General features: G+C 41.7%; 2 protein-coding genes across 2 annotated transcripts in view; both read left to right on the forward strand.

Annotated features, from left to right (window-relative positions):
* fam214a (family with sequence similarity 214 member A) overlaps window positions 1-13,195 on the forward strand; it is a 33,566-nt gene extending 20,371 nt beyond the window's left edge. Inside the window, exons 2-12 of the mRNA XM_005912866.3 lie at window positions 2,500-2,684; window positions 4,902-5,098; window positions 6,191-6,316; window positions 6,553-8,434; window positions 8,657-8,782; window positions 9,333-9,421; window positions 10,458-10,554; window positions 10,853-11,011; window positions 11,132-11,200; window positions 11,600-11,799; window positions 11,930-13,195. Of these exons, the coding sequence (XP_005912928.1) occupies window positions 2,500-2,684; window positions 4,902-5,098; window positions 6,191-6,316; window positions 6,553-8,434; window positions 8,657-8,782; window positions 9,333-9,421; window positions 10,458-10,554; window positions 10,853-11,011; window positions 11,132-11,200; window positions 11,600-11,799; window positions 11,930-12,083 (3,284 nt within the window). The 3' untranslated portion in view covers window positions 12,084-13,195. The remainder of the gene's footprint in view (window positions 1-2,499; window positions 2,685-4,901; window positions 5,099-6,190; window positions 6,317-6,552; window positions 8,435-8,656; window positions 8,783-9,332; window positions 9,422-10,457; window positions 10,555-10,852; window positions 11,012-11,131; window positions 11,201-11,599; window positions 11,800-11,929) is intronic.
* Window positions 13,196-15,376: 2,181 nt separating this feature from the next.
* The window catches only part of arpp19a (cAMP-regulated phosphoprotein 19a), a 3,812-nt gene continuing 1,723 nt past the window's right edge, over window positions 15,377-17,465 (forward strand). The window contains exons 1-2 of the mRNA XM_014333125.2: window positions 15,377-15,433; window positions 16,115-16,237. Of these exons, the coding sequence (XP_014188611.1) occupies window positions 15,377-15,433; window positions 16,115-16,237 (180 nt within the window). The remainder of the gene's footprint in view (window positions 15,434-16,114; window positions 16,238-17,465) is intronic.

Here is a 17,465-nt window from a genome sequence, read left to right on the forward strand (position 1 = left end):
GGTGCAGAGAGCAGGACTTTTTCCTGCCACATGCTACATGTGAGAAGGGAAAATATACTAACCTGTTTCTCCAGAAACAGGAGAGGGTTGAAAGTAATTATTTTTCTTAAGATACTGCATTACTTCCATCAGTCATTGAGTTGAGCTTTCTGGATGAGAGTTTTTCCCATGTAGAAGGATCAGTATCTGTACCAGCAAGATGAGAAAAATGCCTTACTCTGACTTTTGTTCTGCTTTTAATCATTTCAAGTAGCAGAAATCGGACACAAATGGGATTCTTTCTGAACACTTCATCTGTCCAAAGGTTTTCTTCGCCTTAGCCTCTTTTGTCTTATTCTGTATCTTGATTACCTCCTAACTTTGATTCGAGTTGTGTCTCTTTGTGTGTGTGTGTGTGTGTGTGTGTGTGTGTGTAGGCTTCATAGGAATGCTCTATTCAGGCGCAGTCCTTTAATGAATGACAGCTCTCATCTACACATACAGAGCCTGGGCCCCTTAACCAGAGCCTCCACCACTGGTCCTTTGTGTGCATGTTGTGTGTCATGTTGTCCTTGTTTGTTAGCGTTCATGTGTGTTTTTGCAATATGTGCTTTAGGGGTGTATGTGTTCCCGAGTCTAGCTTTCCCCAGAGCGAAGTAATCTGACACCCACTGTGCACATATGAATTGGGAGCTGTGTGTGTGTGTGTGTGTGTGTGTCTGCTTTTGGGGGTTAGCAACCATTTCTCAGAGGCTGTTTTTTCCCTCTGCTCACTTAAGCGCTGTCTCCCCCCCCCACGCCAATTCATCAGCCCATGCTTCATTTTATTCCCGAGTGTCACCTTTAGCCCAGATCCCAGTAGTACCAGGAGCCTCTTTGACCAACTGGGAACATCAAACCTTGGTTGGAAATCAGCCAGCCAGAACCCACCATACCCAGTGTGTGCAACCAGCCCTCATGTAAATACGAGAGACGGTGTCCTTGAATGCTGACCTTTGTCATACATTACCCCATTGCTCCTGTCTCTTCTCTCTTGTTCTAGCTCACTGTTGGTCTCCTACTCCCTTTGTTCACACAGTTCTGATTCAGCCCATAAAGAAAAGGAGATTGTCTGTGAATATAGCCTCCCTCTCCATCTCCTTTACCCTGCTTTTATTCAGCCTACAGCTGGCTAACAGACCCCCTCTTCCCCTCCCTCCCTCCTCATGTTTTGTATTGGACTGCGTCTCTCTCCACGTGCAGCACCAGCTCAAAGGCATGTAGGAGGAGTTCCCTGAGTGGAATGTGTGCGACTGGCTGGCTATGATATGCATGCACTCACACATATATACAGCAGCAGCTCATAGCTCACACTTCTGCATAGCCAGCTGAGAGGGACTCTATTCTACCCAGCCCCACTGTGGTGGGAGGAGGACAGGGTGTGTTTATGTGCTTCTGTACTTGTGTTCTTGTGAGGACCAGCACAGTCATAGTTTCAAAGAAGAGAGAGAGAGTGAGAGCAGTGTTTTCACCTAAATTTGACTTGAGTTTGGTTTGCTGCTGGCTCACTTATTTAGACCTGCAGAGGTTATATGTACAGGCAACTCCTGTGCGTCAGAAGAAAGAAAGCTGTGATTCTTTGTGCTGCTGTGCATCAGCTGACCTCCTGCGGGATTCTGGGAGTTTTCTCTGGAGAAGAGCAGGAGATGGAGAACTAAGACAGGCTCTTCAGCTGTTTGCTAAAAATACCCTCCTTAAGGTCTAAGCTCATTTATAACACAAACAGCAGGATTTGTTTAATTTTGTTGTGGCAGGAGACACGCGAGCTAGTTGACTATCATCTTACTGACCCAGCTGCACCTTTTTGTAGTTGAGAATCAAATACATTTAATGAAATCAAATACTTAGCATAAGCTGTAATTTTACTGTGACATCTAGTTCTCCTTTGTGCTCTTGTATAGCTGTTAGTCAGAGGGGAATAGCGCCGTTAAAGGTCCTGCTCTCTCGTGCCAGCCCCACCCACAGCCCCTGGCCAAACTGGTGGAGCATGCACTATGATTTCTCTTGAGTGATTTCCTCGTGTAACAGGTTGATCTTTTGTTTGCAAATGTTTTTCCAATGAATATTAATGATGTCATCGTCAGTGCGGCTGATGTTTATGTGCACGCCACATAGAGAAGAAACAATCAGTGTGGCTTCACCCAACAACTCAGCTGACATGGATGATCTAAATATATTCCTTTGAAGTGGCCAAACTGGAAAACTTGTGTCATTCACTGCATTGCCCCACACCCCTTCTCTAAGCAAGTCTTTCCAGCCCAAGTTAAATGGCCATTTTCAAGCATGCAACACTGAACAGGCAGAACAGGTGGCTTTCTGCCGTGGGTACATTAAATTTTGTTTTTGTTTTTTTTAATTGATACTTTTTTCCAGCTGATTCCCCCCCCCCCCCTTTTTTTTTTAAATTATTATTATTTGTTTGTTTGAATGTGCACTGGTCATATAGCTACTGCTGACCCTTTGTTTCTTTGTCTTGTCCAGATGCAACAGAGGAGTTTTTTGAGTACGATGCGGAGGAGTTCCTGGTGTTCCTGACCTTACTCATCACAGAGGGAAGGACACCAGAGTATTCTGTGAAAGGCAGGACTGAGGGGCTACATTGTCCGCCAGCCCAGTCAGCCATGCCTCCTCTTCACAAGCATGAATGCAGCGACAAACTACCCCAGGTAAGATTTATTTCATACATCCAGGCAAGGCATAAAGTTATCTGGTACTGTACCCTACATTTAAAGGCTTGTGTTTTTTAAACTGTTCCACATTAAGAATATGGCTGCATGTACATATTGAAAGGAGCCCTATGTTTTGTATTCGTAAAATAGGCCTAATTTGGTTCGCTGTGGGTCAGCAGTTAGTGGTAGTTACGTGGCCTCGAGGGCTGTTTCATGTCATATCACCTGCACTGATAGCGCTACAGATTTTTACATGATTAAAAATTCCATGTGGAGATATTATTACTATAGTCATGCTATGGACAGAATTATCAAACAAGCACGGGCATGTCTGAGAGCTGTGCGTCACCCTCAGATGATGATTTAGTACCTAAAAAGAGAACTACTTCAACCAACCGCAATGCTTTGCAAAATGTACAAGAAAACTGTTCCCACTAAGCGTGGAAACAACAAACCATTAAGTACAACTGGTGATATGCTACCCAAATGTAAACAAGTGACTCTACTGAGAGCTGCAGCACACGGCAGTTAGAGTCCATCTGACCGGAAATGCAAAGGGTGGATGGAAATTAGTGCTGTGGTTACACGGTCGAAGAGCGTTGCTTTAAACAACTGGTTAAAAAGCTTGACCTACAATATAAAATTCCAGTTAGAAAATCTGTGTTAAAAGTGTGTGTGTGTGTATATATATATGTGTGTGTGTGTGTGTGTGTGTATGTATATGTATATATGTATATATATATATGTATGTATGTATGTGTGTGTGTGTATATATATATAATTTTTTTTTTTTTTTTTTTTTTTTTAAAGGTCTAAAAATATACATTATAATTTAATGTTTCTGAGTGAGTAGAGTGTGACTTCATGCACTTATCTGCAGTTTGGATCAACCTGACATGTAAACATAGGGGGGATCACATTTAATACAATTATATTGCGTTCTTGTCTTTCTGAAATGGTTAACAGGTTGATACAGAGCCAATCTCCATGTTACGTGTAGCCAAATGATAGATCCACCTCAATTTTAACAACCTGCACCATCCATCACTTTAGTAAACATTTTATCAGGAATTGAGGTGTAAAAGGCACAAAACGCTGATAACCTTCTGTGGGATGACCTTCCAGTCCCCCTTCAGGCACAGAATTTTTCCTTGCTTTAAGCAATGTCAATGTACACAGTTACTCATGCAGTCTTTGTTATGTAAACTAAAAGTTGACTTTCCTGAGGCTGGGCGGTATACTAGTTCATCCAGTTTATCTGGTGTACTGCCCTGAATTCCTTTTAAATTTTGTCATACCAATCCACAGCTGACGTTTTGAGCGCTTCAGGTATAGATTGTCGTATCCATTAGTTGCGCATTAATCTTATAGTTTTAACCTCTCAACATAATAACCCAAGACAGACAAATAAACAAAGATAAATTGGAAAGTGGAGATGTGCGGGAACTGAGTCTGCTGTCTCAAAAGTTGTGTTTAAAACATAAATAAATAATAATGTTTTTTGCAGTGTTGTGGGTTTAAGCTCAATGACAGAGGAGCACCCAATAATGTAAACAATGCGGTATGTTGACTTCATTCAAAAACACCAACAATAAAAAGATATACACATAATTTCAAAGCATAACAGGTGACCTGTTAAGAATTAACTGTCAGCTGAATTTATTCTTTTAGTTGTGCATTTATAAAAACCAAAACAATATTTAAACACATTCAGTTGTTGTTGTATGTTGTTAACTCCTGACAGTTGAAAAGTAACGTATTACGTAAGACTAGGTAACAGCCCTCGTGCAATAAAAGCAAAAGAAAACTGCTATCATAAAAAATTAAATATTCAGAATGAAGTGTAACATGTTAACAGGATGTTTCAGTGAGTGGTACCTAAGCTGCTCTGATTTGATGGTATACACACTGTACTGATGCATTAGTAAAGATAATGAAGCTCTGTAATAAATTTTTATTTCTACTTTGGCAACAGAGTTGTAACTTTGTAACGAACCGCTGTGTTAGGCTGTTAGCTAATAAATTGAGTCTACAGTATATCCCTCTGTCACTGGACTGCCGTGCAGGATAAAAATATCTTCTTTTTTTTAACTCAGAGGTTAATAGCAATATTTACTCTCTACCTGCTGTGCCCCTAACTTTGGCGTTGACATTCACTAATGAACACTAACCGCTCACCTTTGTCCACGGATGTGTGTGTGTGTGTGTGCCTAGTGTCGGCAGGCGAGGCGTACCCGTTCTGAGGTGATCCTACTTTGGAGGAACAACATACCCATTATGATCGAGGTCATGCTCCTTCCAGACTGTTGCTATGGCGATGAGTGCCCCCCAAGTGATCTCATCAGTGACCCGGTCATCAAACAAGATGCTCTGCTGTTGGAGAGATGGACCTTGCAGGCTGTTCCTAGACAGTATGACACACACACACACACACACACACACACCATTTTAAAGATGGGGAATGCAAGTAAATGTCTATTTTGTTATTTTTCGTAACGTACACTGTCCTCTTTTACTATACAAGAAGCATTATCTCTCTGCTTACTTTAATGTTCAGTTTTGCTGATGAAGAATCATCTTAAGCACAAAGAACTTGTTGTGCAGGCAGGTTTTTCTAAAAAAAAAATAGATTTGACAGTGTTCAAGACACTATTTGCTCAGGCTACTAGAATAGTCAGATTTTTCAAAGAAGAAAAACAACACAAACATAACTTGTTTACTGGCTCTCAGCCCTGTTTGATCTTGTTGAGACTAGCTGAAAAAGCACTTGATTTATGGAATACAAAATTGTTATTACTGTCAGAGCCATTCATGCCTTAATGATAGGGAAATGATATCAATAATCTTGCTACAAACGTTTTTTTAACTTGACTGGACAGAGCCTCACGCTCACAGTCTGATGATAAAACTGACATCACTCTGAGCCAAATGGACAACAGCATACTCACAGATGCAGAAACTTATAACACGTCTGTAAGGGTCACTGCAGCTGCTAAACTTGAAAGGATGTACATGGTATGTTGGGTCTCTAAGTATAATTAACATGTGCTTGTTTACCAGCAGACTTGTTGCACATGGACCAAACATGGGGCATAACAGTCGTCTTAGTATGACATCATGTGTTTTACAAAACTGCTGCATAAAAACTGCATTTGATTTTATATTTGGGGGACAAGGAAAACCTTCACCAACAACAACAAAAATTAGAAAAATCTTTAGTTAAAAAACAAAAAAAAAAACTCAAAAGGACAGAAAAACAAAGCACAGTTAAAAGCTTTAAATGAACTAGAAAATAAAACAATGGTCAAAAAATGAATAATAAAAAATATATATAATTGGTGCGGTACTCAGGGAGTTAATTAGTCTGACATATTGGCCTACTTTCCTTCTCACATGTGTAGGAACAAGGAACACTGTGAAAGATTAAAAAAATACATATTGTTTTCTCATTAACCCGACATACTGGCACACTTCCACCATTTTTTTTTCTCTTTTTTTTCTAGAAGCGGCGACCGTTTCATTGAAGAGAAGACCCTGCTGTTGGCTGTTCGTTCTTACGTCTTCTTCTCCCAGCTCAGCGCCTGGCTCAGCGCCTCACATGGCATCGTCCCCAGAAACATCCTGTACAGGTCAGATGTAACACTCACTGAAGACTTTAACAGTGATGAGCTGAAGACTGTTCAGTCAAGCTTCCACACTAGTGCTAGTTCCACACTAAAGCGAAAGTTATGTTAGTTGCACATTTATATACACATGTGTAATGTTTGTGTGCATAGCTAAAATGTTATTACAGCCCAGAACGTTCTTTTAAACTTAACAGTTAACGGGACCCTGTTTATTGAATCAGGATTTTTCCATCCAATAGGATCAGTGCTGCTGATGAAGAGTTGGTGTGGCAGTTTTCCCAACCACCTTCAGAGCACATATTCCCAGTCCCCAATGTTTCCCAGAGTGTTGCACTGCAGGTCCGTGTCCAGTCGCTCCCCAGACAGCCCACCTATCCCACCCTAGCCTGCAGCATCCATACCGGCCTTCCTCCGCTTTACAGTAAGACTCCCAGCCTCAACCCAAACCTTAACAGCCATGGTGGCCTGCCCACCCTCAAAAAGAACCAGGACCCCAGTAAGGACAACCTCCTCAACAACTCTAATACGTACAGCAAGAGCTCCAACTCAATGTCCAGCCTTCTCCTCAATGGTTTACCCATTCCCAATCTCCCCATCAACAACATCCCCATTAACAGCCTTCCTCACACATCTGTGCCACATCCATACAGCAAGAAGAGCCAAGAGCCTGGTGAAAATCACTCGTATCAGAACGGAGAGCTCCCACAGGGCAATGCCCCCCAACGTCAGGGCTCCCCACTCTTCCACAGGCCCTCTCACTCCCCCACGCCATCCCGCTCCCACTCCCCCTCCCCACTTCCTACAAGTAAAGCAGGGAAGTGGCTGTACTCAGCTCTCAATGGTTCATCTGAACCCACACAGGTAGAAGACTATGGTTCTTGTACCAGCAACAACAACGAGAGGTCAAAGAGTGCACTCCCCGAGCCTCTGAGAGCTTTTAAGAATTTTTCCATGGCCGAGCCACCCCGCTGCCCCTCCCCGAGGCCTGCTGCACCTGAGACAAACCCACTGATTGGTTCCCTGCTGCAGGAGAGACAGGAAGTTATTGCCCGTATTGCACAGAGGCTCAACTTTTGTGACCCCACAGCACCCCCACTCCCTCCCGGCCTTTTTGCTTCTGACAACCCTCCCAAAGCCATGTGGGGCAGTAACCATGATGATATAACTGCCAGTAAGACCAAAGAGCTTGAGGTACCGCCCTACGAGTCTGTGGGACATGTGTGGCCCACCCCGTTTAACACACCTGTGACTGACACTTCTTTCGGGAAATGGGAAAGCTCCTCCCCTAAACCTGCAGCCTGCAGGAGGCTAAAAATGACTGAGACAAGAGACAGAGAAGAGGAGAGGAACGGGGAGAAGGAGTCAGACAGAGAGAAGGAGAAAGACAGGGAGAGGGATACAGACAGCTCTCTGATTGCCCAAGCAGTTCAAGACATTACTAGGCTCATCCAGGAGAGACTGTCTGTCCCCTCTCTGTCCCCCCGGCACAGCAGAAGCGGCAGCCCTCTGCACCATACTCACACAACAACAGTGACACACACAGTCCGCACATACTCGCACACCACACACATCCCACATGCCCCACACACTGCCACCAACGGCTACACCAACGGCCACATACCTAGCCACGAACCTCACAGAGGCAGCACGCACACCGCTGCCACACACACGCCTGTTTGCACAGACAAGCCCCGAGTTGATCGGGGTTCCGAATGCCATTCTCCCCGGGCCCAAAATGGTGCTCAGTCTACACTTGAAGAACCCTCATTCAGAGGCCAGTCCCATGCACAGGCTGGTCAGCGTTTACGAACTCCTCCAAAGGAAAAGCTCAGAGTCAGGACACCCAGCAGCCATGAATCCCCCCCTGCCTCCCCCCTCATTGAAAACCGCTCCTGGCAAGCCCAGATTTCGAACTGGACTTGCGACTACGCCAGCCCAAACATGAACTGTAACAGAAGCCACGACCACAGCAAGCCTCAAGCTCAATCCCAGATGCAAATGCAGATGCAAAACTGCAAACCTGCCCAGGCCTCGACCCTCCAGGATGAGAACCAGGCACCCTCAGATTCTGGATGCTCCAGCACATCAAGTCTAGATATGACTCCACCTTCTACTGTTCTCGTAAGACAATTCTTTCTCTAATGAGCATTGTCCAGTATATGTGATACCCTTTTTAGTCATCAATAATGTATCACACCTGTGCTAATCACAGTTTTATATGTAAGACAAAAAAAAGGTAACAGAGTAACATGCTTTATTCTAAGTTCAGCTGGGGTAGGAAGATGATGTAAGTTCACTTGTCCACTTGCAAGCTGTTTTAATGTATTCTCTCTATACTCCCAGCGTACTCAGAGTCCCTCCCCTCTGCGTCCCTGCAACAGCTGGAAGAAACAGAATCGCCACTCATTAGACGCTACAGCAACCAAGGCCTTCCACCCCTGCACTGGCCTGCCTCTGCTCTCCAGCCCTGTAAGTAACACACAAGCACACACACATTCATGTACAGTAGCTTCATGTCTTCTAACTGAAACAGTTCTCAGCTTCAAAATTGAACATCTGCGGAAAAGACACTTGAGTCAGATGCAGGCTTACCTAATGTTTTAGCTATGCTTTAATAGTCACTGTCAGAGTCCATGCAAGTCTTTGTCATAACACCATGCTCACCACCTCTTGTTGAAGCATTACTCACAGTGCTTCACCAATGAATATACTACAGTACTTTAAATGTTGATGATTAGGATAGCTTTTTTTTGGGCTGCTGGGCTACTGAGTAGTTTTTCAGCGTTGATGTGCACACGTGGCGATACGTAAGCTAAATGACTCATCAGCATCTCACCAGTCACAAGTTTCATCATCACAGTTTCTTCTGATCACTTTTACACATACTGTAAACACACACACACACACACACTTAAGTCTCACCAGCAGCAAGCTGACACATGCAGGTCATGACACTCTCTCTATAAAAATATAAATAAATAAAAATATGTGTTGATGGTGTCCTGTGTGTCTGCTACAGGTTCCTCAGAGGAAAAGTCAAACAGGATACTTTGACCTGGACACCTCTGTGGCTGGCTGTAAGGGTTTGCCTTGGGCCTCTGGGAAAAGGTATACATTTTCTCACCTGGGATCTGTGTTACTATAGTTACTAGTTTCCAACTCATTTTGTACAAGAAACTAAGTTTTGGGCACTTTGACTAGTTACAATGCAGTCTTTTGTCTTACAGTTACCTCCCACATTATCTGATGATTACAGTACCATCTGGATCTAGTTACTCATACTTTTCATCATGATTTTTAAAACCTACATGTTTCGCTCACTTTCCAGGCTCACAGCTTTTATTATATGTAACAAATATCGAGAAAAACTTGAAGATAGAGGTATTTTGTTTATTATACAGCTTATATTGTAAAGTACAGAAAATTCAGATCCTAATCACACCCGAACCCTTGGATACAAAAGCCTCAGATAAACAGTTGCATAAATCAGGCTGTGTGAGAAAAGATGAGACCATAGCAGCTTCACAGCGGGCTAAAGCTGGGTCAGCCCCGTTCTGCTGACTTACCCTCTCACAGTGCCACCTGCTGAAGCTCTGCTGTACTGTGACTGCATCTAGAAATGCACACACGCAGCTCAAAATGGCAGACAGCACTGAACTGGCTTTATATACACAGAGATTCATGGCTCTGCCTACACACAGCAAATGTGGGTGGAAGCTCAGTGCTACTTTTTTGTACAGCAGATGTTTGAAGAGTTTGGTATTCAGGGGTGAAAGGTCATTTTAGCTGTTTAAAAGAGAAGTTTTGCTCTGGTTGGTAAAAGGCACTATATGATATTATTTGTTTATATTTCGCCAAAAACATATGGTTGATTGAAAGAGTCGTATGTAAAGTTTCTATGTTGTGACCTGTGGGCCTGAACACTTTATTTGCACTTCAAATGAATTAGGATTTCAGAGTAACCAACATTTCAAGTTGCCACTCGTGTTTATACACAGATGGAAGCCGGTTTGAGATCATTTTAGCTCACCTGAGATGCATATCTATTAAGGCACACTAGAAATGTGTGCCATGTAAATACCTTTAGGCATTTACATAACACATTTAAAAACGTGTTGATCCAGCATGTGTTTTTTTACTACAGGGTGTGTCTAAAGAGAGAGGGGTACACTGATGAGTCACAGCAGCTGTTCAGTGCTAGTGCTCCACCTGCCAGTCTCAGCCTGCTGGGAAACTTTGAGGTATAGCACACAAACACAGAATCATCTGTTCTCTTCAGCTATTGTTTTTGACATTAGCTCAAGTCCGATTCTCCTTTTTGGATCCCTAAACTGTCACATTCTCAATGGGATTTAACCTTGAGCAACCACCATACTGCAGGTTGTACTTCTTTTTTTTTTTTAAAGAAAAATGAAAACATAGCTGTGAAACATGGTCTAACAAGTCCTGATTTTAAAACTTTCAAGTGAAAACCAAAACTGTGTCAACCTGTAGAAAAGTAAGAGTGACATTTTTAAAGCTGAACTTATGTCCCATTAGGAGTGTGTGCTGAACTACCGCCTGGAGCCTTTAGGGACAGTGGAGGGTTTCACAGCAGAGGTCGGCGCCAGCGGATCCTTCTGCCCCAGTCACCTTACCTTACCTGCAGATGTGTCATTCTATAGTGTCTCTGATGACAACGCTCCCTCACCATATATGGTAAAATTTCTTTTTCTATAAAGTAATAATAAAGCCCCCTAAGCCTAGAGATAAAACCATATCAGCTCATGTGTGTTACTTCTGTTTGCCTGTTTTTGATTGCCATGTGTTTTCTGGCAGGGTGTGATAAACCTGGAGTCCCTGGGAAAAAGGGGCTATCGTGTACCTCCATCAGGAACCATTCAAGTGGTGAGGATTTTCTTTCACAGTTGACAGTAGACATGTTTTCAAAATATAGCTACATCACAGCGTGGCTGAGAACAAAGAGCAGATTACAGGAAGTAACAAAAGTGAATGGAGACTCCTTGTGGATGTAGAGGAAACTGCATCATTAAACATACAGGGACCTGTTCAAGGCTATGTTTTGTTTCATTTATAGTGCAGAAAGCTCTTATCTCCTTAATACTCGGATTACATTGTTGGGATTGTAGGTATAGAGGAATAGTCATATTATGTATCTTGATCACAGCATGTAAAGTGTAAAAACATATTTGCTATAGTTAAATGAAAGACTGTGTTAAAATTTATTACAAAGCCTGACTTTAAAATGGTTTTAACCCTGCAATGCTCTCCGGTTAAACCCCTCAGACCTTATTCAACCCTAACAAGACAGTGGTAAAGATGTTTGTTGTGATGTACGACCTACGAGCCATGCCAGCTGGACACCAGACCTTCTTACGCCAGAGGACCTTCTCTGTTCCCGTCCGTCGTGACGCAAACAATCAGACCAGCAGGAAACCCCTCGCCCTGGGCCAGGGACGAACCTTGCGCTACCTCATTCACCTGAGGTGAGATGGCTGTTATTTTTGTCTGAACACTCAAAGTGGAGCATATCCAGCAGCACCCATGTTTATACTCCCATTTTCATGCTTTTGGCCTGTCATTTCATGCTTTTCTCCCTCTCCCAACCTCTACCAGGTTCCAGAGCTCTAAGTCTGGGAAGATCTACCTCCATAGGGACATCCGTCTGCTGTTTTCCAGGAAGTCCATGGAGGTGGACAGCGGTGCTGCCTACGAGCTCCAGTCCTTCACAGAGTCCCCTGTTGACCCGTCGTACTCTTCCCGCTGCTGAGGCCTGAAGCCCTCCCTCCTCCACCCGGCAGGCCACTACTGAAACATTAGTCACAACTTGATGCCAGCGACAGACTCAGACCGTTAGTCCATTTGAAAAGAGACGAGGTTTAAGGACCAGAGACAAAAGCCTCTCATGGTCTGTCTCCACAAACTTATGTTTCATCCCCTGTCATCCAAAACTGGCAAAGGGGGCAGCAAGCTGAGATCCTAGGAGACTCATCAGAAATAAAAGCTTGTTCTCTGTTAAGCTTACAGCTTTGGACCAGAGTGGCTGAGTCAAAAGTTTCGGTTTTAGGATGTATTTCTAATGTTGTACTCCTGGTCAATATGTGTTTAACAGATTTCATGGGTAACATGCTTACCTTCTATTGTGTGTATCCCCTCCAGCGTCTTGCAGGAGAGTAGACACACATAAAGTTAGACAAAAAATTTATTTGAAAAGAGTCGAGGCGTTAAATCGAAATGTTAATTGGACCTATTGAGTGTGAAATAAGAAATAATTTGTTTCTAATTGAATGTGATGGCCTTTTAATAATAAACGATTCCGATTTTAAATTTTTGAAGATTAGATTGACCCAGCTGAACGTGTACTCAGTTTTCTCTCTGTGATTCCTGAGCTCGGAGCAGAGGTTGTGCATATAGATGAAGAACCCTATGGCAAACTGCGATGCAACATATACCATGGACCACTGAAAATAAAATAAAAAAACAGCAACAACAAAAAAAAAAACCAGTCGAACGAGCAATCAAGATAGACTTACGTGAAAGCATCACAGCAGAACATCAGAAGTGCACTGTGGATTTTTTTTTCTCAATGTAACTGGAAATGAAACAGAAAATAGAAATATTCTAATACTTTTGTACTGTTACAAAACCACTTTATTGGAAGTGTTGCAATAGAAAGAATAACCTTAGTTTAGTGTTTACACATTCACTTTCAGTTTACTTACCATCAGTTTATTTAATATTTAAATATTTCAGTTATTACTTGTGACGTCTGCCATGCTAAGATGATGTAGTGCAAACTGTATATCATAGTATGTATTTTTGACATTAATATTCAAATCTGAAAAAATATATCTATATATCTTCTAAAGCAATTTGGAATCTGCTGTGTCTCTTTGTGGTTTTAATTCTCACACCATGTTTCCTGTTCTGCCTTTTGATGTGTCTTGATGCTCACCTCCGTCTTTATGTGCAAACAGTAACTGGTTTTCTGCTAAATGCAAGATAAAAGGTGCATAAGAGAATGTGGGAATGGCAAGAATGATGTGTGGGGTGTGATAGCTGATTTTCAGCTGTCACACCCCCACACATTTTTTTTTTTTTTTTAAACATTGGCCAGTAGTCACTGACTCATCCTGGTGCAAAACAACACTATAAATACATGTGTTGAGATCTGTTACTGACAGCCCTTGTTTTTAGTACATTGTTGATGTTTTTCAAACACAGACAGCATAGCGCACTCTTTGGGATGAGTCACAAGCATTCCTTGTATATTAGGCTGTAATCAGTAAAAGTATATGCACATGAACCATTTTAATCACAATGAGAGTAAAAATGGTATATCTGAGGTGTAAGTGAAAGTTTAAACACAAGTTAAATTGCTTTATGTAATTACAGAAATTTGTTTCGTTTTGTTTTTCTCCGGTTCAAAACAGTGAGTCTTTGTTACCATACACCCCAAATGCATTTCAGATATTTCAGTTTTTGTTTTTTTATCAGTCTCTCAATTTGTAAAACTGAGAATAGGCTAAACTTAACCAAATTTATAAAATAAATAACTGCGATGTTTTTGAAAATCGTACATTTCTGATGAAAACTAACTTTTTCTTTTCTGAAAAAGTTAAATTTTAGAGAATCCTGATTAACTTTTATACTGTTTCCAGGGCTTTTATTTTGAAAATCAAACCAATTGAATAGTTTCCTATATTGAAGGACTTTATTTAGAAAATTACATAATTTTTCATATTTTTTATTAAGAAACTGGGGGCTTGTATTGTATCTGACACACACCTGTTGGGCACTGTCAGGGTCTAGGCCTGTGGTCTGTTGTCCTTCAGTGTGTGTCTGAGAAAGAGGAAAGGAAATTGTGAATGGCATCTGTGAAAACTTGATGTTAAGAGCAATGTTGCCTATAAGCTGCGTGCGTGCAGCTTATAGGGACATATATAGATATCTATATAGATATAGAGCCAAATAATAAATGGATTGCACCAAATTCTTTTAATTAACTTGTTGAAAGAATGACTTGACATGACTTCCAGCTTACATAACCACCGGATCCACCATGCAAGGTATTTCCAGGTATTTTGCCTTTAAAATGATAGATTTCTGGAATCTGAGGTATCATAACAAAGATTAAATGACTGGTCGTTTACAGCTTGAAGGATCCTCTTTGTTGTCAATACAATGATTGGAGATGACTAGAAAAGTTTTACTTTTGATACAATAAGATCCTTTTGAAGGGGTAGTGTGAATATCATTGATTTTAAGTAAAAGGGTTTAAGAAGTAATGCAAGTACACTTGTTCAAGTAGACTAGTTTAAACTTGTTTCTTGGCACACTGTGGGGGCCCTTAGCATGATCTGAGCTAAATCCCACATCCAACGTGTTGATTGCTGCTGATTGTGTCATCCCTTTATGGCCATTGTACTCATATTCTAATGGCGGCTTCCAGCAGCATAACGCATCATGTCACAAAAGCTCAAATCATTTCAAACTGGTTCATTAAACATGTCAATACATTTCTAAAAAATGACAAATGGATTCTGAAACATTATTCGTTTACGCTGCACGTGCTCATATTTGGCTCTTTTTTTTTTTTTTTTAAATCAGAAGGAAAAACAAATTACTCTGGGGGTGGGTATAAAAAGAAAACACTTTATTTTGTATAGCTGTATTCCTCTTGGTTTTGTGCAATGAGATGTAGTGAGGAAACGGAAAATAAATCGGCCAGCATTAAGCGGTGCCGAGCTCTCCATCCTCCAGATCTGCGGATTATTTTCTGAGATCTGGATTTGTGACACAGCACATGGACCCAGCAGCTGATCTTTGTGTCATTATGCAACCTAAATCTGAACTCCGTACCCGGTGCGTGTGCATGGCGGGAGCGCGCGTGGTGTCTCCGCATGTGACGTAGTATTGTGTGCGGGAGTGAGCGCTCGGCAGCTCTCGGTTGGGTTCGGTAAGTCAGAGTCGAATCGGGCGAGCAACACGCGAGCGGGGGATTTGTGGAACACTTGTTCGGCTGGTGAGCGGTCTCCTGACAAAAATCACAACTGTTTAAACATGTCGGGGGATAACGAAGAGACTCAGACAGCTGAGGAGACGCCGGTGGAAGAGAAGGTAAACGCGGGCTTTTCCTCACGAGCCCCGGGGACGGTTGCTTCGTGGTAACCTAACACTGTAGCTTAGCTTCTCCTCTTCCTCTATTTCGTTGTTGACATATAAATCACAACTAGCTACCGAGACCCAGCTTAATATTGTTCGTCGGGTATCCTAACGATCTTCTATTACGTAGTAATTCGCGCTTTGTCTTTCAGCTGGAAGTGTTTTGACGTTAGCTGACGTGACATTCAACGCGTCTATTAGCTTAGCTGCTAAAAAAAATTAGCTTAGCTCATTCAGCACAGTGACAGTTCTCTTTAAACTAGAAGTGCTAAATCAGGGCCTGTCTAATTAACTGTCTTGCCAGCCTGGCTATTGATAGCGTGATTTTTTTTTTAAACAGAAACGAGAATCCCAACCGGTGGTCCAACCTACACATTACTAGCTAGTAGGATATGCTAATGCTTCTCTCTAGCTTGTCTAGCGGGAGCGGTGAATTTAAACGCTTTTCCATGGGGGACCACCCTTTGCCACTAACGTATTCAGTAAAGTTGTTCAATAAGCAGCCTTCAAACGTCATTAGATAGGTTTTATTCATAGTTTCACGGGCTTAAACGTCTGTGTAAGTGTGGTGCTGTCTGGAGCTACCAGCTGACCGAGAGCTGATTAATCTAATCTTATGCTTCTGTTTGTTTACAGGAGGTTCAGGAAAAGACGATCAGCCCCGAGAAGGCAGAAGAGGCTAAACTGAAAGCAAGATATCCAAATTTGGGAAATAAACCCGGAGGGTCGGATTTACTTCGGAAACGCCTTCAGAAAGGGGTGAGTAATCTCATGTGTTTGTCTTCAAAACATAAAGGGTTCACTTTAGGATTGTCCTTGAAGCTTTTGCTATTTTATATAGGTGCGCTACACGGTCCTGACTAGCAAGTTATTGGTGTTGGACATAGTTAATAGAGAAATATGTCCAGCCCAGTTTATCAGGAAATTAAACTGAGAAACTGACACATATTGGGGGGGTTTCTGTTTTATTTTTGTTTGGTTTTTTTAACTTATAAAATTAGTATATTTCCAGAATTGTCTTCCATAGAAAACAGTTCAGTCTCGGTAAAATCAACTTTGATTGTGGATGCAATTTAAGGATTTTCTGCTTCTGTCATGTTGTAAAATCTGGGACAGCAGAGAATCGAAAATAGGTTTAGGTTTAAATAACTTGTGATTGGCACCGTAATAATTACTTGACTTTTTAAAAGTAATCACCTGTCAGTAGAAGACCATCTAATATCTGCTGAAGGGCTTAATAATATATCACAGCATGATTTAACCTGTGTGGTCAGCTTCCAGGAAATTTTCCATTCTCTTTTAGAACATTTTAGTAATCATGTTTGTTGTGATAATAATACACTAACCAAGATTAATTTTCTTTGAATAAATAAATATTTTTCTTGTACTTCTCACAAGAAATTACCTGCTGCAGTAATTTCTTTTTGAAAAACTGATGTTCCCTAAAATTATTATTCGCAAGTGATGCTAATTTCAGTCATTGTGCAGAAGTACTGTTTATAAGGGTGGGGAAACCTGCAGTCAGCTGAAACTGAAGAAGTCACTTGGATGAGTGATGAAACTTTTCTCCCACTGAAAGCGCTATGTCCAGATGAACAGAATCAACTTTTTGGGATTTCCTTACCTGGGTGACACTAGTTTTTTCTTTTTCTAGTTTTTGCATTTAATTTGCTGATCAAGATTGTTACTGAGTGTATGTGTTCTAATGTTATACTGTGTGTATTTCTCATAGTGGATGTTTTTCTTTCAGTGTTTGCATGGTCCTCTCTGAGGAAAGTTTGTCTTGGCAATTTGGCATTTATATTTCCTGTGTGATACCCTGAGAGACCACAGAAAGCCTCCACCAGTTGTCAATAAGAAAAAAGAAAGACCTGGTTAAAATTCCTTAATAAAATCTCAGGAGTGTACCTTTTTGATCTACAGGGTGGGCCATTTATATAGATACACCGTAATAAAATGGGAATGGTTGGTGATATTAAAGTCCTGT

Source organism: Haplochromis burtoni, unplaced genomic scaffold (assembly GCF_018398535.1).
Source record: "Haplochromis burtoni strain Fernald_Lab_line unplaced genomic scaffold, NCSU_Asbu1 Contig_2, whole genome shotgun sequence".
Classification (NCBI taxonomy): Eukaryota; Metazoa; Chordata; class Actinopteri; order Cichliformes; family Cichlidae; genus Haplochromis; species Haplochromis burtoni.